Here is an 18,972-nt window from a genome sequence, read left to right on the forward strand (position 1 = left end):
AAATATTTCTCCAAATATTATTTCTTTAGGAGACATGACATAAAATGAGTTTTGAAAGAAGCGGTACTTAAGTATTCTGCTGTAGGCGATTTAATAGGTTTGAAGTTTCCCTTTAAAAATGTAAAAAAAGGCCTGCAACATGCTTTACATTAGTTTCTACCATTCACTTTACCTGAATGTTAAGACAGTAAGTGGTCTGTAGGATTTGTGACTTGCATTACTAGCGAGTTTGGTGCCCCAGAAATCATGCAGCCACAGATGTCCAATTGAAGTCTCTTCTCGGAGGTCCTATTTATTAAAATATGAAAGTTACATAAATTAAACTTATTTACGGAAACAGTTTGCTACAGCTTACATAGCATCAAGGGTACTCAATTTTTACCGCCATAGTGCCGAAGTAATCCATGAAAAGATCTTATTCTCCAAGAAAAAAGTTGATCAAGCCCAGGTAGAAGTTCAGAAATACCAGCAGCATTTATAAATATGCTTTATAGCAGCCACATGGACCACAGGAATCTACAGTCTGGAGAAGACTCATTGGCTTCTTATGGAAAAGTGTTCTAAGTATGCACTGTGACCTGTGCGGAGCTCACTGCGTAGGGAGGGGAAAAGGTGAGCTGTGACCATCACTTATTTTCAGTGGTGCAGCCCTGCGTTCTCTATATAGACGTGTTCCCTTTTTAAACTTTTAACAAAAACTTAAAGGGGTTGTCCCGCGATAGCAAGTGGGGTTATACACTTCTGTATGGCCATATTAATGCACTTTGTAATATACATCGTGCATTAATTATGAGCCATGCAGAAGTTATTCACTTACCTGCTCCGTTGCTAGCGTCCCCGTCGCCATGGTGCCGTCTAATTTCAGCGTCTAATCGCCCGATTAGACGCGCTTGCGCAGTCCGGTCTTCTCCCTGGTGAATGGTGCCGCTCGTGCCGGAGAGCTGGTCCTCGTAGCTCCGCCCCGTCACGTGTGCTGATTCCAGCCAATCAGGAGGCTGGAATCGGCAATGGACCGCACAGAGCCCACGGTGCACCATGGGAGAAGACCCACGGTGCATCGTGGGTTAAGATCCCGGCGGCCATCTTGGTAAGGTAAGTAAGAAGTCGCCGCAGCGCGGGGATTCGGGTAAGTACTAAACCTTTTTTTTTTTAAACCCATCCCTTGGGTTTGTCTCGCGCCGAACGGGGGGCCTATTGAATAAAAAAAAAACAACCCGTTTCGGCGCGGGACAACCCCTTTAAATAGGTGATTTTCTGACCTACAGTCAACTACAGTATATAAAAGGACTAGCTGATATACCCGGCTTCGCCCGAGTTAATTTGGTACTGGTGTTTATCTGGTGTTCACACGGAAAATCTTATGAAGTTGTGCTTACTTTAGAGATACCAGAAAAACATATGTTCACCATTTTGCATAATTCTCTGCGTTACCCAGGAAACACCACGTGGAGGTAACCATGTGGCGTTTACTTTATATAAAATGACATCAGGAAGTGAGAGAATTAGATTCCGTACGTAAAAGTTGGACGCTAATTCTTTTGCACATAGAATTGAATAATCAAGTTGAGACCCATTAACTTTTCCTATTTATGACATAATCAATGCTCGTGCCAAATTTCCCGTTTCTATGACACCGGAAAGTGAAAAAAATTACATTCCGCACGTAAAATTTGGACGCTAATTCTTTTGCGCTAGAATTGAATAATTGAGTTGGGACCTATGAACTTTTACTATTTATGACATAATCAATGCTCGTGCCAAATTTCACATTTCTATGACACCGGAAAGTGAGAAAATTAGATTCCGTACGTAAAATTTTGGACGCTAATTCTTTTGCGCATAGAATTGAATAATCGAGTTGGGACCCATTAGCATTTCCTATTTATGACAATCAATGCCCGTGCCAAATTTCATGCTTCTATTACATTGGGAAGTAAGAGATTTAGATTATGTACGTAAAATTTGGACGCTAATTTTTTTGCGCATAGAATTGAATAATGGAGTTGGGACCCATTAGTGTTTCTTATTTATGACAATCAATGCTCGTGCCAAATTTCCTGTTTCTATGACATCGGGAAGTGAGAAAATTAGATTCCGTACGTAAAATTTGGACGCTAATTCTTTTGCACATAGAGTTGAACAATGGAGTTGGGACCCATTAGCGTTTCCTATTTATGACATAATCAATGCTCCTGCCAAATTTCACATTTCTAGGACACCGGAAAGTGAGAAAATTAGATTCCGTACGTAAAATTTCGACGCCAATTCTTTTGCGCTTAGAATTGAATAATCGAGTTGGGACCCATTTGCTTTTCGTATTTATGACAATCAATGCTCGTGCCAAATTTCCTGTTTCTATGACACCGGAAAGTGAGAAAATTAGATTCCGTACGTAAAATTTGGACGCTAATTCTTTTGCGCATAGAATTGAATAATCGAGTTGGGACCCATTAACTTTTCCTATTTATGACATAATCAATGCTCCTGCCAAATTTCGAGTTTCTATAACACCGGGAAGTGAGAGAATTAGATTCCGTACGTAAAATTTGGACGCTAATTCTTTTGCGCATAGAATTGAATAAGCGTGTTGGGACCCATTAACTTTTCCCATTTATGACATAATCAATGCTCGGGCCAAATTTTAAGTTTCTATGACATTGGAAAGTGACAGATTTAGATTACGTACGTAAAATTTTGACGCCAATTCTTTTGCGCTAGAATTGAATAATTGAGTTGGGACCCAATTACTTTTCCTATTTTGGAGATAATCTATGCGTGTGCCAAATTTCATGTTTCTACAACATTGGGAAGTTGGAGAACTTTTGGCGAGTCAGTCAGTCAGTGAGGGCTTTCGTTTATATATATATATATATATATATATATATATATATATATATATATATATATATATATATATATAGAGAGAGAGAGATTAGCATATAGTCCTAACAGCAGATAACAGAAAAACTAAATTACTTTTGATTAAGAATGTTATGGATCATTTCTTTATGATACCCATACAGTGCTCACAGCATCAGACTGTGTAGTGACACACCATTTTAACAAGAGGAACGGTAACACCCATTTGTCAAGTTATTCATAACTTTCTAGGATGAACAGGAATGACAACACAGTTATGAGAAAAGATGCTCCAGAATTGCTATTTTATGGTAGATGCATGCATTTACTTAAATAGACATGTCAGGAGAGGCGACAGGTCTTTAGTTTTTAATTTAGAAAATAGGCAGATAAAACATTAAAAAAAATAAATGATTACTTCCTCATATTTAGTCTGCAGTTCAGGATACAAGGGAAAATCTATGTTTTGTTACTGTGAACAGTGATCTAATGGATACTGCAATTTCATTACCATTATCAGTTTCAGTATATGTTTATAAGGAAACGCTGGAAAGACACAAATTGGATCGTGATGAAAGACTTGTAACATTATTTAACCCCTTGAGTGGCAGGTTTCCTACCACCCTGCCGTGCCCACCAGGGCAGGTTTTTTAAAATGGTCTAATCATTGAATTTCAACTAGTTTTGCAGTTGCGTCTCAAGAGCCATAACTTTTTCATTTTTCCATTGACATGGCCATATGAGGGCTTGTTTTTTGCGGGACAAGTTGTGATTTTTTAAACAGGGGGGAGGAAAAAAAGAATGGGGAAAAAAGAAAAAAAGGGGCCATGTCATTAAGGGGTTAAATAATGTATTAACTTCCTTCTCTGGGTCATTACGACGCACATGGATACCACATGTGTGATTGTATTTTTGATTTTTTACAAAGTAAAGGGAGACAAGTGTTTAATTTTTTTTTATAATTTTTCCTTTTTTTACTTTTTTTTTTTGTCCCTTTAGGGGACTTCCACAGGGACCCATCAGGACCCCTGATCACATTCCGGGGGTCCGATGGTAACAGCCCTTTACATGCTGCAGTGACAGCCCTTCACATGCTGCAGTCACATAGACTGCAGCATGTAAAGGGTTAACACAGCAGAGATCGGAGGTTTTCTCTGATCTCTGCTGTAAGAGCCTAGTACCTAGCTGTCCTCTGACAGCTAACAACCAGCTCTCCCTGTCACAGAGACCATCGGCTTGCTTCTGACAAGCCGATGGTCTCTATGGCAACTTGTAAACAAAGCAGGACATTGCCGACATGTCGGCAATATCTTCTGCTGGTTTTTCAAAGCCCTTGCACTGCTCTGTGTGGGACTGTGCAGGCAGAGCACACTGTCACAGCTTGTGGCATTGTCCTCTGCAGCTCCCATAGTGATACATAGCCCGGAAATCTTCCGGGCTATGTTGCTATGAGCAGTGGAGCTCGTCCACGGAAATTTTCCGGGCGTGCCACTCAAGGGGTTAAAGGGGTTGCTCAGTTATGAGCTACTGACAGCCTATCCTTAGGACAGGCCACCAATTACACATTTTCAAGGGTCTGCCGCATGTGCCCCCCCATCAGCTGTTCATCGGGCCCCTGTAATCAAGCAATAAGCAGACCATTCCATTCCCACTGCAGTCCAAATATGAATACAGGAGATTCATGTCAGTCTTATACTGCTGCATTCATAAAACCTTACAAGTATTGCCATGAATGGAAACAATGAACAGAAACAATAGCATCCAGATGGCAAGTGGAATTCTATAAATAATAATAGCTGAATAGAAAGCTATAAAAAATGTTTAACTCTTTATGACCAGAAGGTTTTTATATTCTTCAAGAACAGGAGAAATGTCACTATTAGGGTCCATTTACACAGGACGAATGTTGGGCAAACAATGCCTAACACTTGTCCCTGTGTGTCCTCGCTCCCGTGCTTTTGCATGGGAGCTAGAAGTGCTGGCTTGCTCACTAGGCGGCCAGCAGGGGGGGGTTGAGAGGCGGCTGCAGGTGGTTTCTCTCCTTGCGCTCCATCGCCCCTCTCCATTGACATTACATAGTGGCTGTTCAATAATATATGCTGCATAAAGAGACGATGAACTGATCACTCATCGTTTAGTGTAAATCGCAGCCGTTCAAAATTGAGTGGCTACTATGTTATGTCAATGGAGAGGGGCGGGGGAGAGCGAGGAGAGAAATCTCCTGCTGCCTCCCCGCTGAGCTAACACTACTAGCTCCTGTGCAGGTGCATGGGAGCTAGTATGTGCGGGGACGAGTGTCAGGCATAGTTTGCCTAACAATCATCCCGTCTAAAAGGGCCTTATGAATGTTTTACTAAAAGTGAAGAGTTTTTTTTTTTTTAAATAAAATCTTTGGTTCTATTTTTACACGGTTAGTAATAACCCTCATTAACAGACAGTCAAACATTAGCCAGTTCCGGACATCGGCTATATATATATATATATATATATATATATATATATATATATATATATATATATATATATATATATACACACACACACATACACACGGTAAATGCCGGCTGTCAATGTATGCAACGGGCTTAAGAGCTGAACCCGCTTCGTGTGTTGGCGGTATTTGACGGCTGACCGCTATGGCAGGAATCATAGATAAATCCCAGACATTTGAACATTTAGATGCAGATGTCAATACTGGCAGAAGCATGTAAATGGTCTAACATGGTGGAGAGCCGTTCACTTACCTTTACCAGATTTAATCTGGGACAGGAAATCACGATTATTATTTTCATTACTTATACCCATATATTAGTCTTCAAGAGACATTTTATTGTTTTTGCTACTTTACCTTCACTTACTAGTTTGGTCATATATATCTCACAAGATATATCAGAGTATTATTTTATATCACATATACAACACACAGTGTTTTTACTCCCCTCTAATTAGGCAATGCATTTGAATTTTTTGAAAACTGCATGCGTTTGTTTGATGCAGTTTTTAATTGCTGAAGATGCGCAATTAAAAAAACAAACAAAACAAACAAACAAAAAAAAAAAAACACACCCCAAAACCGCCATGTGTGAATGCAGTCTTACTGCATCTTACATCTCTGGCATGTGCAGTGAATTAAGATTGGGTTGGCAGTTTACTACACACTTTGGGTTGTATTCACACTGTTTCTCACTTATCAATGCGGTCATTCTGTCTGTTATTCCAGTAATAATATGTATATAAACAAATTCCAAAATTGTGGGTCAGATTTACTACTGAAAGTTCAAGTTTTCTGGTGCAAGCTGCGCACTTACATAGCTTCTGCCAAATTAATCACGTGTTTTCAGAAATCACTTGCAACAAAGGGCATGGATATATGGGAATGGGGTGGCCCAAAGGCAACATTTACACCAAAAATCATGACAAATTTTGGCGTAATTGTTGTCATGAACTAAGCCAACTAACTTGTGGTATAAAGTTAGATTAGACAGTCTAAAAATAAACTAAAATTTAGCATTTAGCAGAGTCACTGTGATAAACCTGGCACATATAAAGGGAACCTGTCATGTCTCCACAGCAGCATAAAACTAAGTTATTGTGCTATTAGGGGATGTTACAGGGAGCCAGGTGATGTATTTTTATACCCACCCGCTCCTGTGATCCAGCAACGTCACCCAGTGAAGATTGGGTGGCGCAGGGAAATCGGACTCTTCGGAGACCGGTGCGTACAAGTATAAGGGAGAGCGCGTGTGCACAGGACTCTGAAGAGACTCACATTTTCCTGCACTGAAACCATGGAACAGGAGAGTCTAAAACGCTCACCACCCGACTCCCTGTAACATCCCCTAACAGTACAATAACTCAGTTTATGGTACTGGGAGGGCGTGATAAGTTCTCTTTAAAGCAGTCTTAATTACATTGGTCCACAAATCAAAAGTTTTTTTTCTGTATCTGGTTTGGAAACAGGTTGATTTAACTAATTTTGGGGTGCTGAATTCAGTGGAAGCATCAGCTTCTATCTATCACGTCACACTTCTGAGATACATAGCACTATTACATAGACAATAATACAGTATTGCCAAAATTTTTTTTTGTATTTTAAATCAGACAATAACACTCAGAACTCAATGTTTTTCTGGTAATGTATTTGTGAATGAAACTCAAAAAATACCGATATGCTGAGGTAAGAATGAAGAGAAGTGTTTCATGCAGATTACTACAAACACTAAACAGCAGTATAGATAGGCTCATGTTGGTAACCTTCCTGCTCAACTACATTGTTCTGCCATCTAGTGACCATTTTTAGAACTACATCCACAGTGTATTATATTCAAATAAAGAGTTTAGCTTAGTCACTGATTTAATTTTATATAAATAATTCACCATAAAATGAGCACAACACAAAAACCTTTAAAAAAAAAATGGAAAAAAAAATCTAAATTACATAAAAACCTTACGCGATACATCATTTCTAAAGGTAAATTTAGATTCTACACCCACAAATCAATAAGAATTGATATATCGCACACCAGATGCAAAAATGCTGTTGAGCAGTGTTAGTAGATCAGCCCCAGTGTGTTCCGAACATATGTTTTTTACAATGTATCACCTTAATGCCTACTAATCTGATTCACTTGGCACACCCTGGCTGATTTATATAATCAGATTTAGGGCATTTTACCTTTTACTTCATGGGAGGGATACACTCCTATTTATACTGCTGATGCAGAACTGCAACAAACATGTGACTGATATTTGCTTAGAACTTCTATTAAAGTCATTGCCTATTATATGATTCTAGGTTGTTCTTTGATTAAATATTAGATTTAGGTTTTTTAATATAAATAATTTGTTTGACATATTATTACTCTGCAACTTTAAGAAATATCTAACAGGATTTTCTACTCTGCTGTTAAACTCATTCGACTTTTTTCTTGATCTGATATATGTGAAAGGCACAGCATGCAAATGCCATGGATGAAGGACGTTAACTGCAAGAGAAATGCTTGAAAAATGTTTTTCTGTTTTCACATGCAGTATTTCACTTAAAGGGGGTTTTCCAGGGAGAAAACTATTGATGACCTATCCTAAGGATAGGTCATCAATAGTTTATCGGCTGGGGCCGGTCGCTCAGGACCCCAACTGATCATCTGATTGTGCGCCTGCTGACAGTACCGCAAATGCACAGAGGTCGGAGCGGAAATATCTGCTCCGACCTCTGTGAAGTGGCCAGCGCTTGTAACTGCAAGTGCAGCTCTCACTGAAATGAATGCGAGGATAGGTCATCAATAGTATTCTGCCTGGGAAACCCCTTTAAGGTAAAGTATTTCAATAAAGATACACGTTCCTTATGGACCTGGATCATCTTTGTTTTGCTGTTACACTACCTGAGAAAACTTTTAGAACACCTCAATTTTTCTAGTTTTTTTCTTTTTACATTAACACAGTTCAAGTCTAGCAAATAATGTGAAATGGTTCAAAAGTAAGTTAAAAATAAAATTATCTAAATTTTAGCCTGAAACGCAACAAGAGTCTGAATTTATGATTTTAACCAAAGGGCTTTTTTCAGGGAACACATCAAGGACAGCTGCTCTGCAGCACAGAAGGCAAATTATGGTTTGAAGTTGGATGCAAACTATTCCTACAGGCGTCCCATCTTTTTTAGATTACTTTCAAACCCTCTGATTCTATATAACCAGTGTTGGAACAGACTGTATTCAACACTCTCTGGGGCAGGATTTGGACAGCTTTACTCTTCAAGACAGCACACTGTTATCATAATGGCAAGAAAAAGAAGACAGACAATTATAACTCTTAGAAGTGTAGGTCAATAGATGTACAATCACTAATAAATGCTGTGTACAGAGTTAATTTGGACCTTTCCCCACTGGTATGCATACTGAGGAACAAGAAGAAACAGGGGTAGCAAGGTTACTTTACATAGCAAGAAAGCTGATAGTCCAATATTGGTTGGATGAAATGCCCCTCCACAGTGGGAGAATTTAAAACCAAAGTTAATTGTCTTCTACCCTGGGAAAAAGGAATATATCTCAAGAGAAATGCTAATATGGGGAAAATGGTTAAGTACACCCGGAGAGGCAAACCGTAGAACCATGGTTAGCAACTAAATTTTGGAAATGCCCCAACCTAGGAGGGAGTGTTATATGCATGTGCTCTGACGCAATGGGTTATAGTGCAGATATAAGTTTAATAACTTATAAAATTTGACCCATATAATGCATTTACTACCTATGTGCTTGACAGGCTGAATTCTCATGCTCCCTGGAAGAGGGGATTACACTACAAGATACCAAAGACAAAGACTCTGCACACCTAAGGACACTATGTAATGACCGAAATACCTGTCACCTTTTAGATCTGATATATAGGATGTTATATGCTAATTTAGTTGGTAGGGGAGAGGGAGGGGGTTACAAATGTATGTTTATGCTTGGAAAAAATGTCAAAAATCTCAATAAAAATTACAGAATTAAGAAAGAAAAAAAAAAGTGCAAGTCTGTCCTACAGAGAAATTGCCAAGAAAGCCAAGGTGGCGGCCAGTACAGTATCATATGCCATCAAAAGGCACTTGGAAACTGAAGGAAACTAACAGATGACAAGTTTTTGAGTCAACAGTCTGCATTATCGGCTCCTCACAACACAAAATTTCAAGCACAGCTTACAGGTATGTTTACGTGCTGACGTCTGAGTCTCTGTGTCAAAAATTAAAATGTCACTTCTTGACATGCAAACTCCCGGAAATACGATTTTCCATATCGGACTTCCATTTTCCTATTGACAGGGCAAATTCCAATTGCAGATCTATAGAAAAACCGCCAAGAAGTCGAAGATCTTGAGGTGAAATTTCACTACGCAGCAAAAAAAAAACACAACAAAAAAAACACCAAGCTTTCACTTCAACTGTGAAGAGAAGACTTCTAATTGCAAGTTTGACGGGTTTAGTGTCAATCAGTAAGGCCTCATGTCCACTGGATAAATAGATTTAGGAAATCCGTGTGGGTGTCCCGCACGCGTGATTCGCGCCCATAGGAATGCATTGGACACCTGCAAGTAAGTAAATACCGTCCGGATCCGCGGTACATCCGTAGTTGAATTTCTGCTCCCTGGCGTGAGAGCGCGGGAGAGCAGAAGTTCAAAAAAATCTGGACAGGTGAGTTAAATTCAATTTTCAGGCCTCATGTCCCCGGGAAAAGAGGGACTAGCTGCGGGATTCTGCATGGAGAATCCGTGCAGGCCCGAATTTCCTAGTGGACATGAGGCCTAAGGGTCCGTTTACACCAATTGATATATTGCATGAGGGAGCGAACACTATCAGTAGTTTATACAGGCAGATACATTGTTGTCTTGTTTATTCACATTTAGGACTAATGCCCACAGCCGGATTTATGCCGCGTTGCGAGGCGTAAATCCGTGGCAAAATAACGCAGCTATTAGGTTCTATTGAACCTAATAGCTCAGTCCTCACATGCGGGATTCTACCGCGGATTTATGCCGCAGGAAAAAAAATAAATATCGCGGCATGTTCTACTCTACCGCATCTTTCTGCGGCTAGAGGTTTCCATTAATATAGTATTAATGGAGACCGTGGAAAGAAGCGATAAAAAGCACGTTTTTCCACGATGCCAGCAGGGACTTTTTTTGTTTATCCCCACAGGCATATTCCACTCTGTCCGTGGGCAGGAGGCCTAACTGTGTAAGTGAAAGAGCGACTGAAAGATTGGTATTTAAACCGAATGATTAGCGAACAAGCCAACGATTTTTATGCATGCATAAAATTAACAACAAACAGTCAATGATTTAGAGCTTGTCATTCAATCATTGGTTGCATTTACACTGAACGATTTATTCAATTTCGCTCTTTTAAGCGATTTTCTGAATGATAATTGTTTCATATAAAAGGGCATTCAGAAGATTGCAAAATAAAACTGAAAAAAAAAAAAGTTGCCTGGGCTTGGCAGCACCTCCAGTGAACTACTGAGGAGCGGAAGAAGGTCTTATGGACTGATGAATCAAACTTTGACATCTTTGGTACATTACTCACGGTTTTTGTATGTCATTTAGTAAGCAAAAAGTTTGTTTCTAAGTGTGTGACACCAGGTGTCAAACATGGAAGAGGAAGTGTGGTTGTATGGAGCTCATTTGCTGGATCCAGAGTTTACAATTTGCACAGGGTGACTGGCACAATGGACAAAAAGGGCTAGCACAATTTGATACACCATGCAATGCCCACTGGTGTACGCCTAGTTGGTCAGGGGTTCATATTACAGCAAGACAAAACATACTTCTAAGTTATGCCAGAACCAGGCTTCAAATGATGGAATGGCCAGCACAGTCTTTAGACTTAAACCCCATTGAGATTGTTCGGGATGAACTAGACAGAAGGGTAAAAGCAAAGCAGCCACAAGTGCAGCACATTTGTGGGAACTTCTGCAACAAAGTTGGAAGGAATTTCTGCACAATATCAGAATACAATTGTAGAAAGAATGCTTCGATTGTGTAACGCTGTTACATCAGTTAGAGGGGGCTACTATGAAGAGTCAAAAATCTAGATTTAATTTGGTGAAACAAAAGTTAATCCATTATTTTTATTCATCTTAAAGGGGTTGTCCCGCGCCGAAACGGGTTTTTTTTTTTTTCCAACCCCCCCCCCCCCCCCCCTGTTCGGCGCGAGACAACCCCGATGCAGGGGTTAAAAATAAAAACCGCACAGCGCTTACCTGAATCCCCGCGCTCCGGTGACTTCTTACTTACCGGTTGAAGATGGCCGCCGGTATCTTCTCCCTCCGTGGACCGCAGCTCTTCTGTGCGGTCCATTGCCGATTCCAGCCTCCTGATTGGCTGGAATCGGCACGTGACGGGGCGGAGCTACACGGAGCTCCATTGAGAACAGAAGAAGACCCGGACTGCGCAAGCGCGGCTAATTTGGCCATTAGACGGCGAAAATTAGTCAGCTCCATGGAAACGAGGACGCTAGCAACGGAGCAGGTAAGTGAAAAACTTGTTATAACTTCTGTATGGCTCATAATTAATGCACAATGTACATTACAAAGTGCATTAATATGGCCATACAGAAGTGTATAGACCCACTTGCTGCCGCGGGACAACCCCTTTAAGTTATGTGTTATAGGTGTTCATTTCAAAGTGCATTTGAGACATTAAAGGGGTTGTCTCGCGGCAGCAAGTGGGGTTATACACTTCTGTATGGCCATATTAATGCACTTTGTAATGTACATCGTGCATTAAATATGAGCCATACAGAAGTTATTCACTTACCTGCTCCGTTGCTGGCGTCCCCGTCTCCAAGGCTCCGTCTAATTCTGATGTCTTCTGGCGTTTTTAGACGCGCTTGCGCAGTCCGTGCCTCTGCCTGGTGAATGGGGCCGCTCGTGCCGGAGAGCTGGTCACCGCATCGTCATCATAGCTCCGCCCCGTCACGTGTGCAGATTCCAGCCAATCAGGAGGCTGGAATCAGCAATGGACCGCACAGAGCCCATGGTGCACCATGGGAGAAAACCGTGGTGCATCCCTGGGAAAGGACCAGTGGCCATCTTAGGGAGAAGATTTTTATAACTTCATATTTCGTCAGATCGGTGAGTAGCAAGCGCTTTAAATTGCTATTTTATGCCGGGGGTGGGGGGGGGGGGGGTGACAGGGGGAATGGGCTAATGTAAAATTTTGATGTTTGCCTCGGGACAACCCCTTTAAACTGTGTAAATGGTAAAAAAACAAAAAATTAAAAAAAGGAAAAATTGAGGCGCTCTGAAAAAAAAAACAAAAAACAACTTTTAACTGGAAGTGTACAGTCTACACTAAACAGGTGTCTTGCAAATAAATGATGGCACAAGATTCAGAGACCCCATTAATCATGTGAACGAAACTGTGTTCTGGCCGCTTTGGCCTTTACAACACACCTTCATCCATTTTCTGTGTATAGTACTGCAGTAACAAGAATTAGGTTGAGATGTAATACTACAGCTTGGGGCTCATTCATCTATTCCCTGTGTATTTCAGTCCTTCTTGCGATTGTTTTTTTTAACCCATGTATCATGCATATTTGCACTGTCCTATTCACTTCAATAACCGATTTTGGTGTAGAACATGTACCAAAATAGAACATTTGGCATCTCTTTTTTTTTTTCCACACAAACGACAATCATGTGAAAAATACACATATATGAATAACCCATTGACGTCGATGGATTTTATTCATTGCGTATTTATGCCCCTGTGAATGAGCCTTTATATTCGAAGATAGAGCAGCAGTGCCTTCATTCTCAGGTTTCACCAGTGTCCCTTTGGCCCGACTCCCACTGATATCATATTGATGACATATCCAATGCCAACAATTATTATTTAATGAAACACCTTTTATCAATATCTTCGGCACTCACCTTATTATTAACGATTGCTTCAGAGTCATCAAACACAAAATTGCCATTGTAGCTATTTGCAAAGCATACAAATGACAAGAGTCCCACTAGACACTTAGCCCAGAATTTAGGAAGGTAAAACAATGGGATGTCTTGATCCAGACCATCTGCTGCAGCCATGGTGCTTGTTCATACCAAATCATGCACTTCAGCATTCTGTATGGGCACAAACCTACAAAGTGACAGATGAATGTTAAAGTGTGCTCAAACAGAGAAACAGAAAACGTTACATTTGTTATTCTACATCATGTTGAAGAAAGGGTTTGCAGTCAGAATTTACCCAAAGGCGGATTTACACGGATGTATGGTCACAGCGTATTACGAACGAGTAAAATACCGTACCATTCTCCAATAGGCTGGCATGCTTCCGCTAACACAAGTGACGCAAAATACACAAGAAAAATTGCAGCATGTTCTATCTTGGTAGGTATAACGCGTGCATACACACCAGGATTGGCATTGTGATTGGCAGCATGTAGCAAGAATGCAATAGTAAGCCTGGGTTCACACGGGGCAGAAATCAATGATCAATTGATTTTAATTGTACTGTACTGTACATACACCGCTTGGCTCTCGCATGCTGTGTGAGGTTTTCCACTGAAATTAATGGGAAACACTTCCGATCATCCTCTATCACGCGAGAGGATCGGAATTACACAGAAGCTGTGTGAAGTGCTTTTGACCTGAAAAAAAAAACCTCGCAATTGCGGGTAAAACGCATGTTAACTAGCGCAATATCGCACTTGCCCGTGTGCGGTTAGCCTTTTAATGCAAATATACTTAAAGAACTGAGGTCACATGCTTGATAGGTCCAATTAGTGAGGTGTCAGAGCCTAGAGAAGGGACTGTGAAAGCGATATTCCTTTGGGATAAAGCTATGTTTATACAAACCTGCACATATTCTCATTAGTCCCAACTGAGAATGAACTAGTGTAAACGTGGGGTACAGACTGCTGTCCTCTACTCACCCGAGATCTCATCAATTATCCTACAAATATTTAAAGAGACAGACTGATAACAGAACCGAGCATCTGCTGCGCAAACACATGTAAGCCGACCACAGATTCGTTGATTTGCAGTCCGGGCAGCATTCACACTACGGTTTTCGTGTACGCCAAAAGTACACGTTTTTACGCTGTTAAAAATGTAAAAACGAGTTTTATAGTAGAAACGCTGACAGACAAACATGCGGCATCCATCCCTCTACATTTCACAGGTTTGCGCTATATTTTGCAGTACATTAATCTGTCCTGCAGTAAAACAAAAAAGGCCACCTTCATTCACACTTGTGTTCCTGTTTGCCTGCCGCTTGACACATTGATGCTGTACCGTACAACACGTTCCTCCCTCTGGAAAACAGACAGACGAGGTTCAACAAGCTGGACTTAAGGCCCATTTACACGCAAGAATTAGCGCTCAAAATTCATTCAAACGAAGAAATTTGAGAGATACTCGTTATGTAAAACTCATCATTTGAACGCAAAAAAGTCGTTAACCCGTTTGTTCATTCAAACGACAATCGTTGCGTGTAAATGGGCCTTTAGGCCACGCTCACACATGCGATCATATTTTACAGCGATTTTTGAACACAGCGTTTTTGAACGCATGTCACGGTGTTTGACAATGGTTTTTAACGCACCCCATCATGGTGATGAGGTGTGGGGGAAAAAAAAAATGCACAAAAATAGAACAGACAGAACCTGAAAATCGTGAGTCATGCTAATTGTGGTAAAAAGCATCCAGTGCGAGAGCGGCCTAAGGGAGCGTTCACACAGTGTTACTTCACCCCCCATGTGACTACACTCTGGGATGACGGCTGATGAAAACAGCACTGGAATTATGAAACTCTACACTTTTTCAGCACGCTTAGGGTGCATGCGCACGGGCTTTTTCTGGATGGAAGTGGCACCCAATCATTTGAATGCCTGTATATACATGGCTTTTTTTTTTTTTTAAATATTTCAGACAAATAGTCCAAAAAAATTTTTTTTTTACATCACATGATGTCCTGTTCTAGTCTGATTTTCGGACAAGAATAGTACATGTCAGTGATCACCTGTCAGTACATTGAACAGCACACGGATGGGGTGTATGTGCGCGGTCTGATACGATTTGCGCCTGAGAATCTAAGGAGCAACTTTTAAATCCCCCGTGGGCACGCACCTTCAGGTTAGTTTTTTGGCTTTAATCTTTTGGATCTGCCAAAGTTCGTTGTGTGCTTACATTGTAGTGTATATGATTTTTGCTGCACTCCTGCCCAGTACCTTCCAAAAAAGGGATCCAGATGCAACGCACAAACGTATTCTCTACCCACAGTGCATAAGTGTGATGTGCACACAGCTTCCTGCACAGAGCAGCGACTACTAGACTAGTGTGCTGTCACTTAGTGCTATGCACACAGCCTCCTACAGTGCACCACTAGCAGTGTCTCTGTTACCCGGCGCACCACTAGCAGTGTCTCTGTTACCCGGCGCACCACTAGCAGTGTCTCTGTTACCCGGCGCACCACTAGCAGTGTGTCTGTTACCCGGCGCACCACTAGCAGTGTGTCTGTTACCCGGCGCACCACTAGCAGTGTGTCTGTTACCCGGCGCACCACTAGCAGTGTGTCTGTTACCCGGCGCACCACTAGCAGTGTCTCTGTTACCCGGCGCACCACTAGCAGTGTCTCTGTTACCCGGCGCACCACTAGCAGTGTCTCTGTTACCCGGCGCACCACTAGCAGTGTCTCTGTTACCCGGCGCACCACTAGCAGTGTCTCTGTTACCCGGCGCACCACTAGCAGTGTCTCTGTTACCCGGCGCACCACTAGCAGTGTCTCTGTTACCCGGCGCACCACTAGCAGTGTCTCTGTTACCCGGCGCACCACTAGCAGTGTCTCTGTTACCCGGCGCACCACTAGCAGTGTCTCTGTTACCCGGCGCACCACTAGCAGTGTCTCTGTTACCCGGCGCACCACTAGCAGTGTCTCTGTTACCCGGCGCACCACTAGCAGTGTCTCTGTTACCCGGCGCACCACTAGCAGTGTGACTGTTACCCGGCGCACCACTAGCAGTGTGACTGTTACCCGGCGCACCACTAGCAGTGTGACTGTTACCCGGCGCACCACTAGCAGTGTGACTGTTACCCGGCGCACCACTAGCAGTGTGACTGTTACCCGGCGCACCACTAGCAGTGTGACTGTTACCCGGCGCACCACTAGCAGTGTGACTGTTACCCGGCGCACCACTAGCAGTGTGACTGTTACCCGGCGCACCACTAGCAGTGTGACTGTTACCCGGCGCACCACTAGCAGTGTGACTGTTACCCGGCGCACCACTAGCAGTGTGACTGTTACCCGGCGCACCACTAGCAGTGTGACTGTTACCCGGCGCACCACTAGCAGTGTGACTGTTACCCGGCGCACCACTAGCAGTGTGACTGTTACCCGGCGCACCACTAGCAGTGTGACTGTTACCCGGCGCACCACTAGCAGTGTGTCTGTTACCCGGCGCACCACTAGCAGTGTGTCTGTTACCCGGCGCACCACTAGCAGTGTGTCTGTTACCCGGCGCACCACTAGCAGTGTGTCTGTTACCCGGCGCACCACTAGCAGTGTGTCTGTTACCCGGCGCACCACTAGCAGTGTGTCTGTTACCCGGCGCACCACTAGCAGTGTGTCTGTTACCCGGCGCACCACTAGCAGTGTGTCTGTTACCCGGCGCACCACTAGCAGTGTGTCTGTTACCCGGCGCACCACTAGCAGTGTGTCTGTTACCCGGCGCACCACTAGCAGTGTGTCTGTTACCCGGCGCATCACTAGCAGTGTGTCTGTTACCCGGCGCATCACTAGCAGTGTGTCTGTTACCCGGCGCATCACTACTAGTGTCTGTTACCCGGCGCATCACTACTAGTGTCTGTTACCCGGCGCATCACTACTAGTGTCTGTTACCCGGCGCATCACTACTAGTGTCTGTTACCCGGCGCATCACTACTAGTGTCTGTTACCCGGCGCATCACTACTAGTGTCTGTTACCCGGCGCATCACTACTAGTGTCTGTTACCCGGCGCATCACTACTAGTGTCTGTTACCCGGCGCATCACTAGTAGTGTCTGTTACCCGGCGCATCACTACTAGTGTCTGTTACCCGGCGCATCACTACTAGTGTCTGTTACCCGGCGCATCACTAGTAGTGTCTGTTACCTAGGGCATCACTACTAGTGTCTGTTACCCAGCGCATCACTACTAGTGTCTGTTACCTAGGGCATCACTAGTAGTGTCTGTTACCTAGCGCATCACTAGTAGTGTCTGTTACCTAGCGCATCACTAGTAGTGTCTGTTACCTAGCGCATCACTAGTAGTGTCTGTTACCTAGCGCATCACTAGTAGTGTCTGTTACCTAGCGCATCACTAGTAGTGTCTGTTACCTAGCGCATCACTAGTAGTGTCTGTTACCTAGTGCATCACTACTAGTGTCTGTTACCTAGTGCATCACTACTAGTGTCTGTTACCTAGGGCATCACTAGTAGTGTCTGTTACCTAGCGCATCACTAGTAGTGTCTGTTACCTAGTGCATCACTAGTAGTGTCTGTTACCCAGTGCATCACTAGTAGTGTCTGTTACCTAGTGCATCACTAGTAGTGTCTGTTACCTAGTGCTGTGCACTACTGAGCCCTGGCGCTCTGCATTGTAGTCCCCGGCACAATGGTGGGAGAGCCGCTGCGCTGTGTGCCGTCCCCTCGCACTAGGCGGCTGGCTGTGGTGTGACCGGACTGCTGCCGCTGTGTCCCTCTCCAGCTGCCGCTCCCGGGTCCCGTGCTGCCATCACAAGGGAGGGCAGGGCTTCAGCTGACACCCACAACAGGAAGAGCGCACACCTATTGTACGCCCCGCGCCCGTCACGGCCGCTCTCCATATGCTTCGTACAAAGAGCGCTGCCATTGGCGTCCTCCCAGCACCCTCTGATTGGTTCTTGTCTCCTGCCTCCCCATTGGCTGCTCTCAGTTACTCCAGTCCATCCTGCCGTGCACGTGTGTGCTGAGCGGTACTATGGCAACGCGTGCTGGAGGGTCGTTGTGTGTGCTCTGCAGCGCCCCCTCAGGATACACTGCAGAGAGGGCTCATACAAGCATGAAGCTGCAGCGTGTGGCATATGCAGTTTTGGGCCATGAAATACGCTGCATTTTCACAGCCGAGCGTGCTCATATTTGCTGCGTACTTCGTCCTTGCTGCATTTTTTTGCACCCGTATTCCATACATTTTTCATGAGCGCAAAAAAGCGGCCTCGCTCCTCTCTATGGGAGAGACGGTCGCAATGGAAAAGCATGCGGCGAATCCGCTCCAAAACTGTTTTTCACTGCGGCAATACCACGAGATTTCCGCTGGGAAAGCGTCCCGTGGGGACCCAGCATAAGGCTGCCTGTCCACGGCCATGATGGAATATCGCTAGCGATATACCATCGTGGTGTAGGAGGGAGGAGCACTGACAGGTCTCTGCGACGAGTCTATCTAATAGATGGGCTCACCGTGGAGAATCGCAGCATGCCGCAAGTTCAATTCCACGAGCAGAGAATCGCTATGATTCTCCGCTCGTGGACGTCGGACTGCGCTCTCAATAGTTAGCCTATAGAAAGCTTTTCATAGCGGGATCCATGGGCGATTTATCGCAAGCGGATCATCGCACGTGGA

At 43.4% G+C, this 18,972-nt stretch overlaps 1 protein-coding gene across 1 annotated transcript in view; it reads right to left on the reverse strand.

The window, feature by feature from the left end:
* Nucleotides 1–18,163, reverse strand: part of TMTC4 (transmembrane O-mannosyltransferase targeting cadherins 4) — a 59,886-nt gene extending 41,723 nt beyond the window's left edge. Inside the window, exons 1-3 of the mRNA XM_066580164.1 lie at nt 17,936–18,163; nt 13,266–13,476; nt 173–288 (exon numbers count right to left, since the gene is read on the reverse strand). Coding sequence (XP_066436261.1) covers nt 173–288; nt 13,266–13,424 — 275 coding nt within the window. The 5' untranslated portion in view covers nt 13,425–13,476; nt 17,936–18,163. The remainder of the gene's footprint in view (nt 1–172; nt 289–13,265; nt 13,477–17,935) is intronic.
* Between the last annotated feature and the right edge of the window lie 809 nt (nt 18,164–18,972).

The sequence above is a fragment of the Eleutherodactylus coqui genome, chromosome 1, assembly GCF_035609145.1.
Source record: "Eleutherodactylus coqui strain aEleCoq1 chromosome 1, aEleCoq1.hap1, whole genome shotgun sequence".
Classification (NCBI taxonomy): Eukaryota; Metazoa; Chordata; class Amphibia; order Anura; family Eleutherodactylidae; genus Eleutherodactylus; species Eleutherodactylus coqui.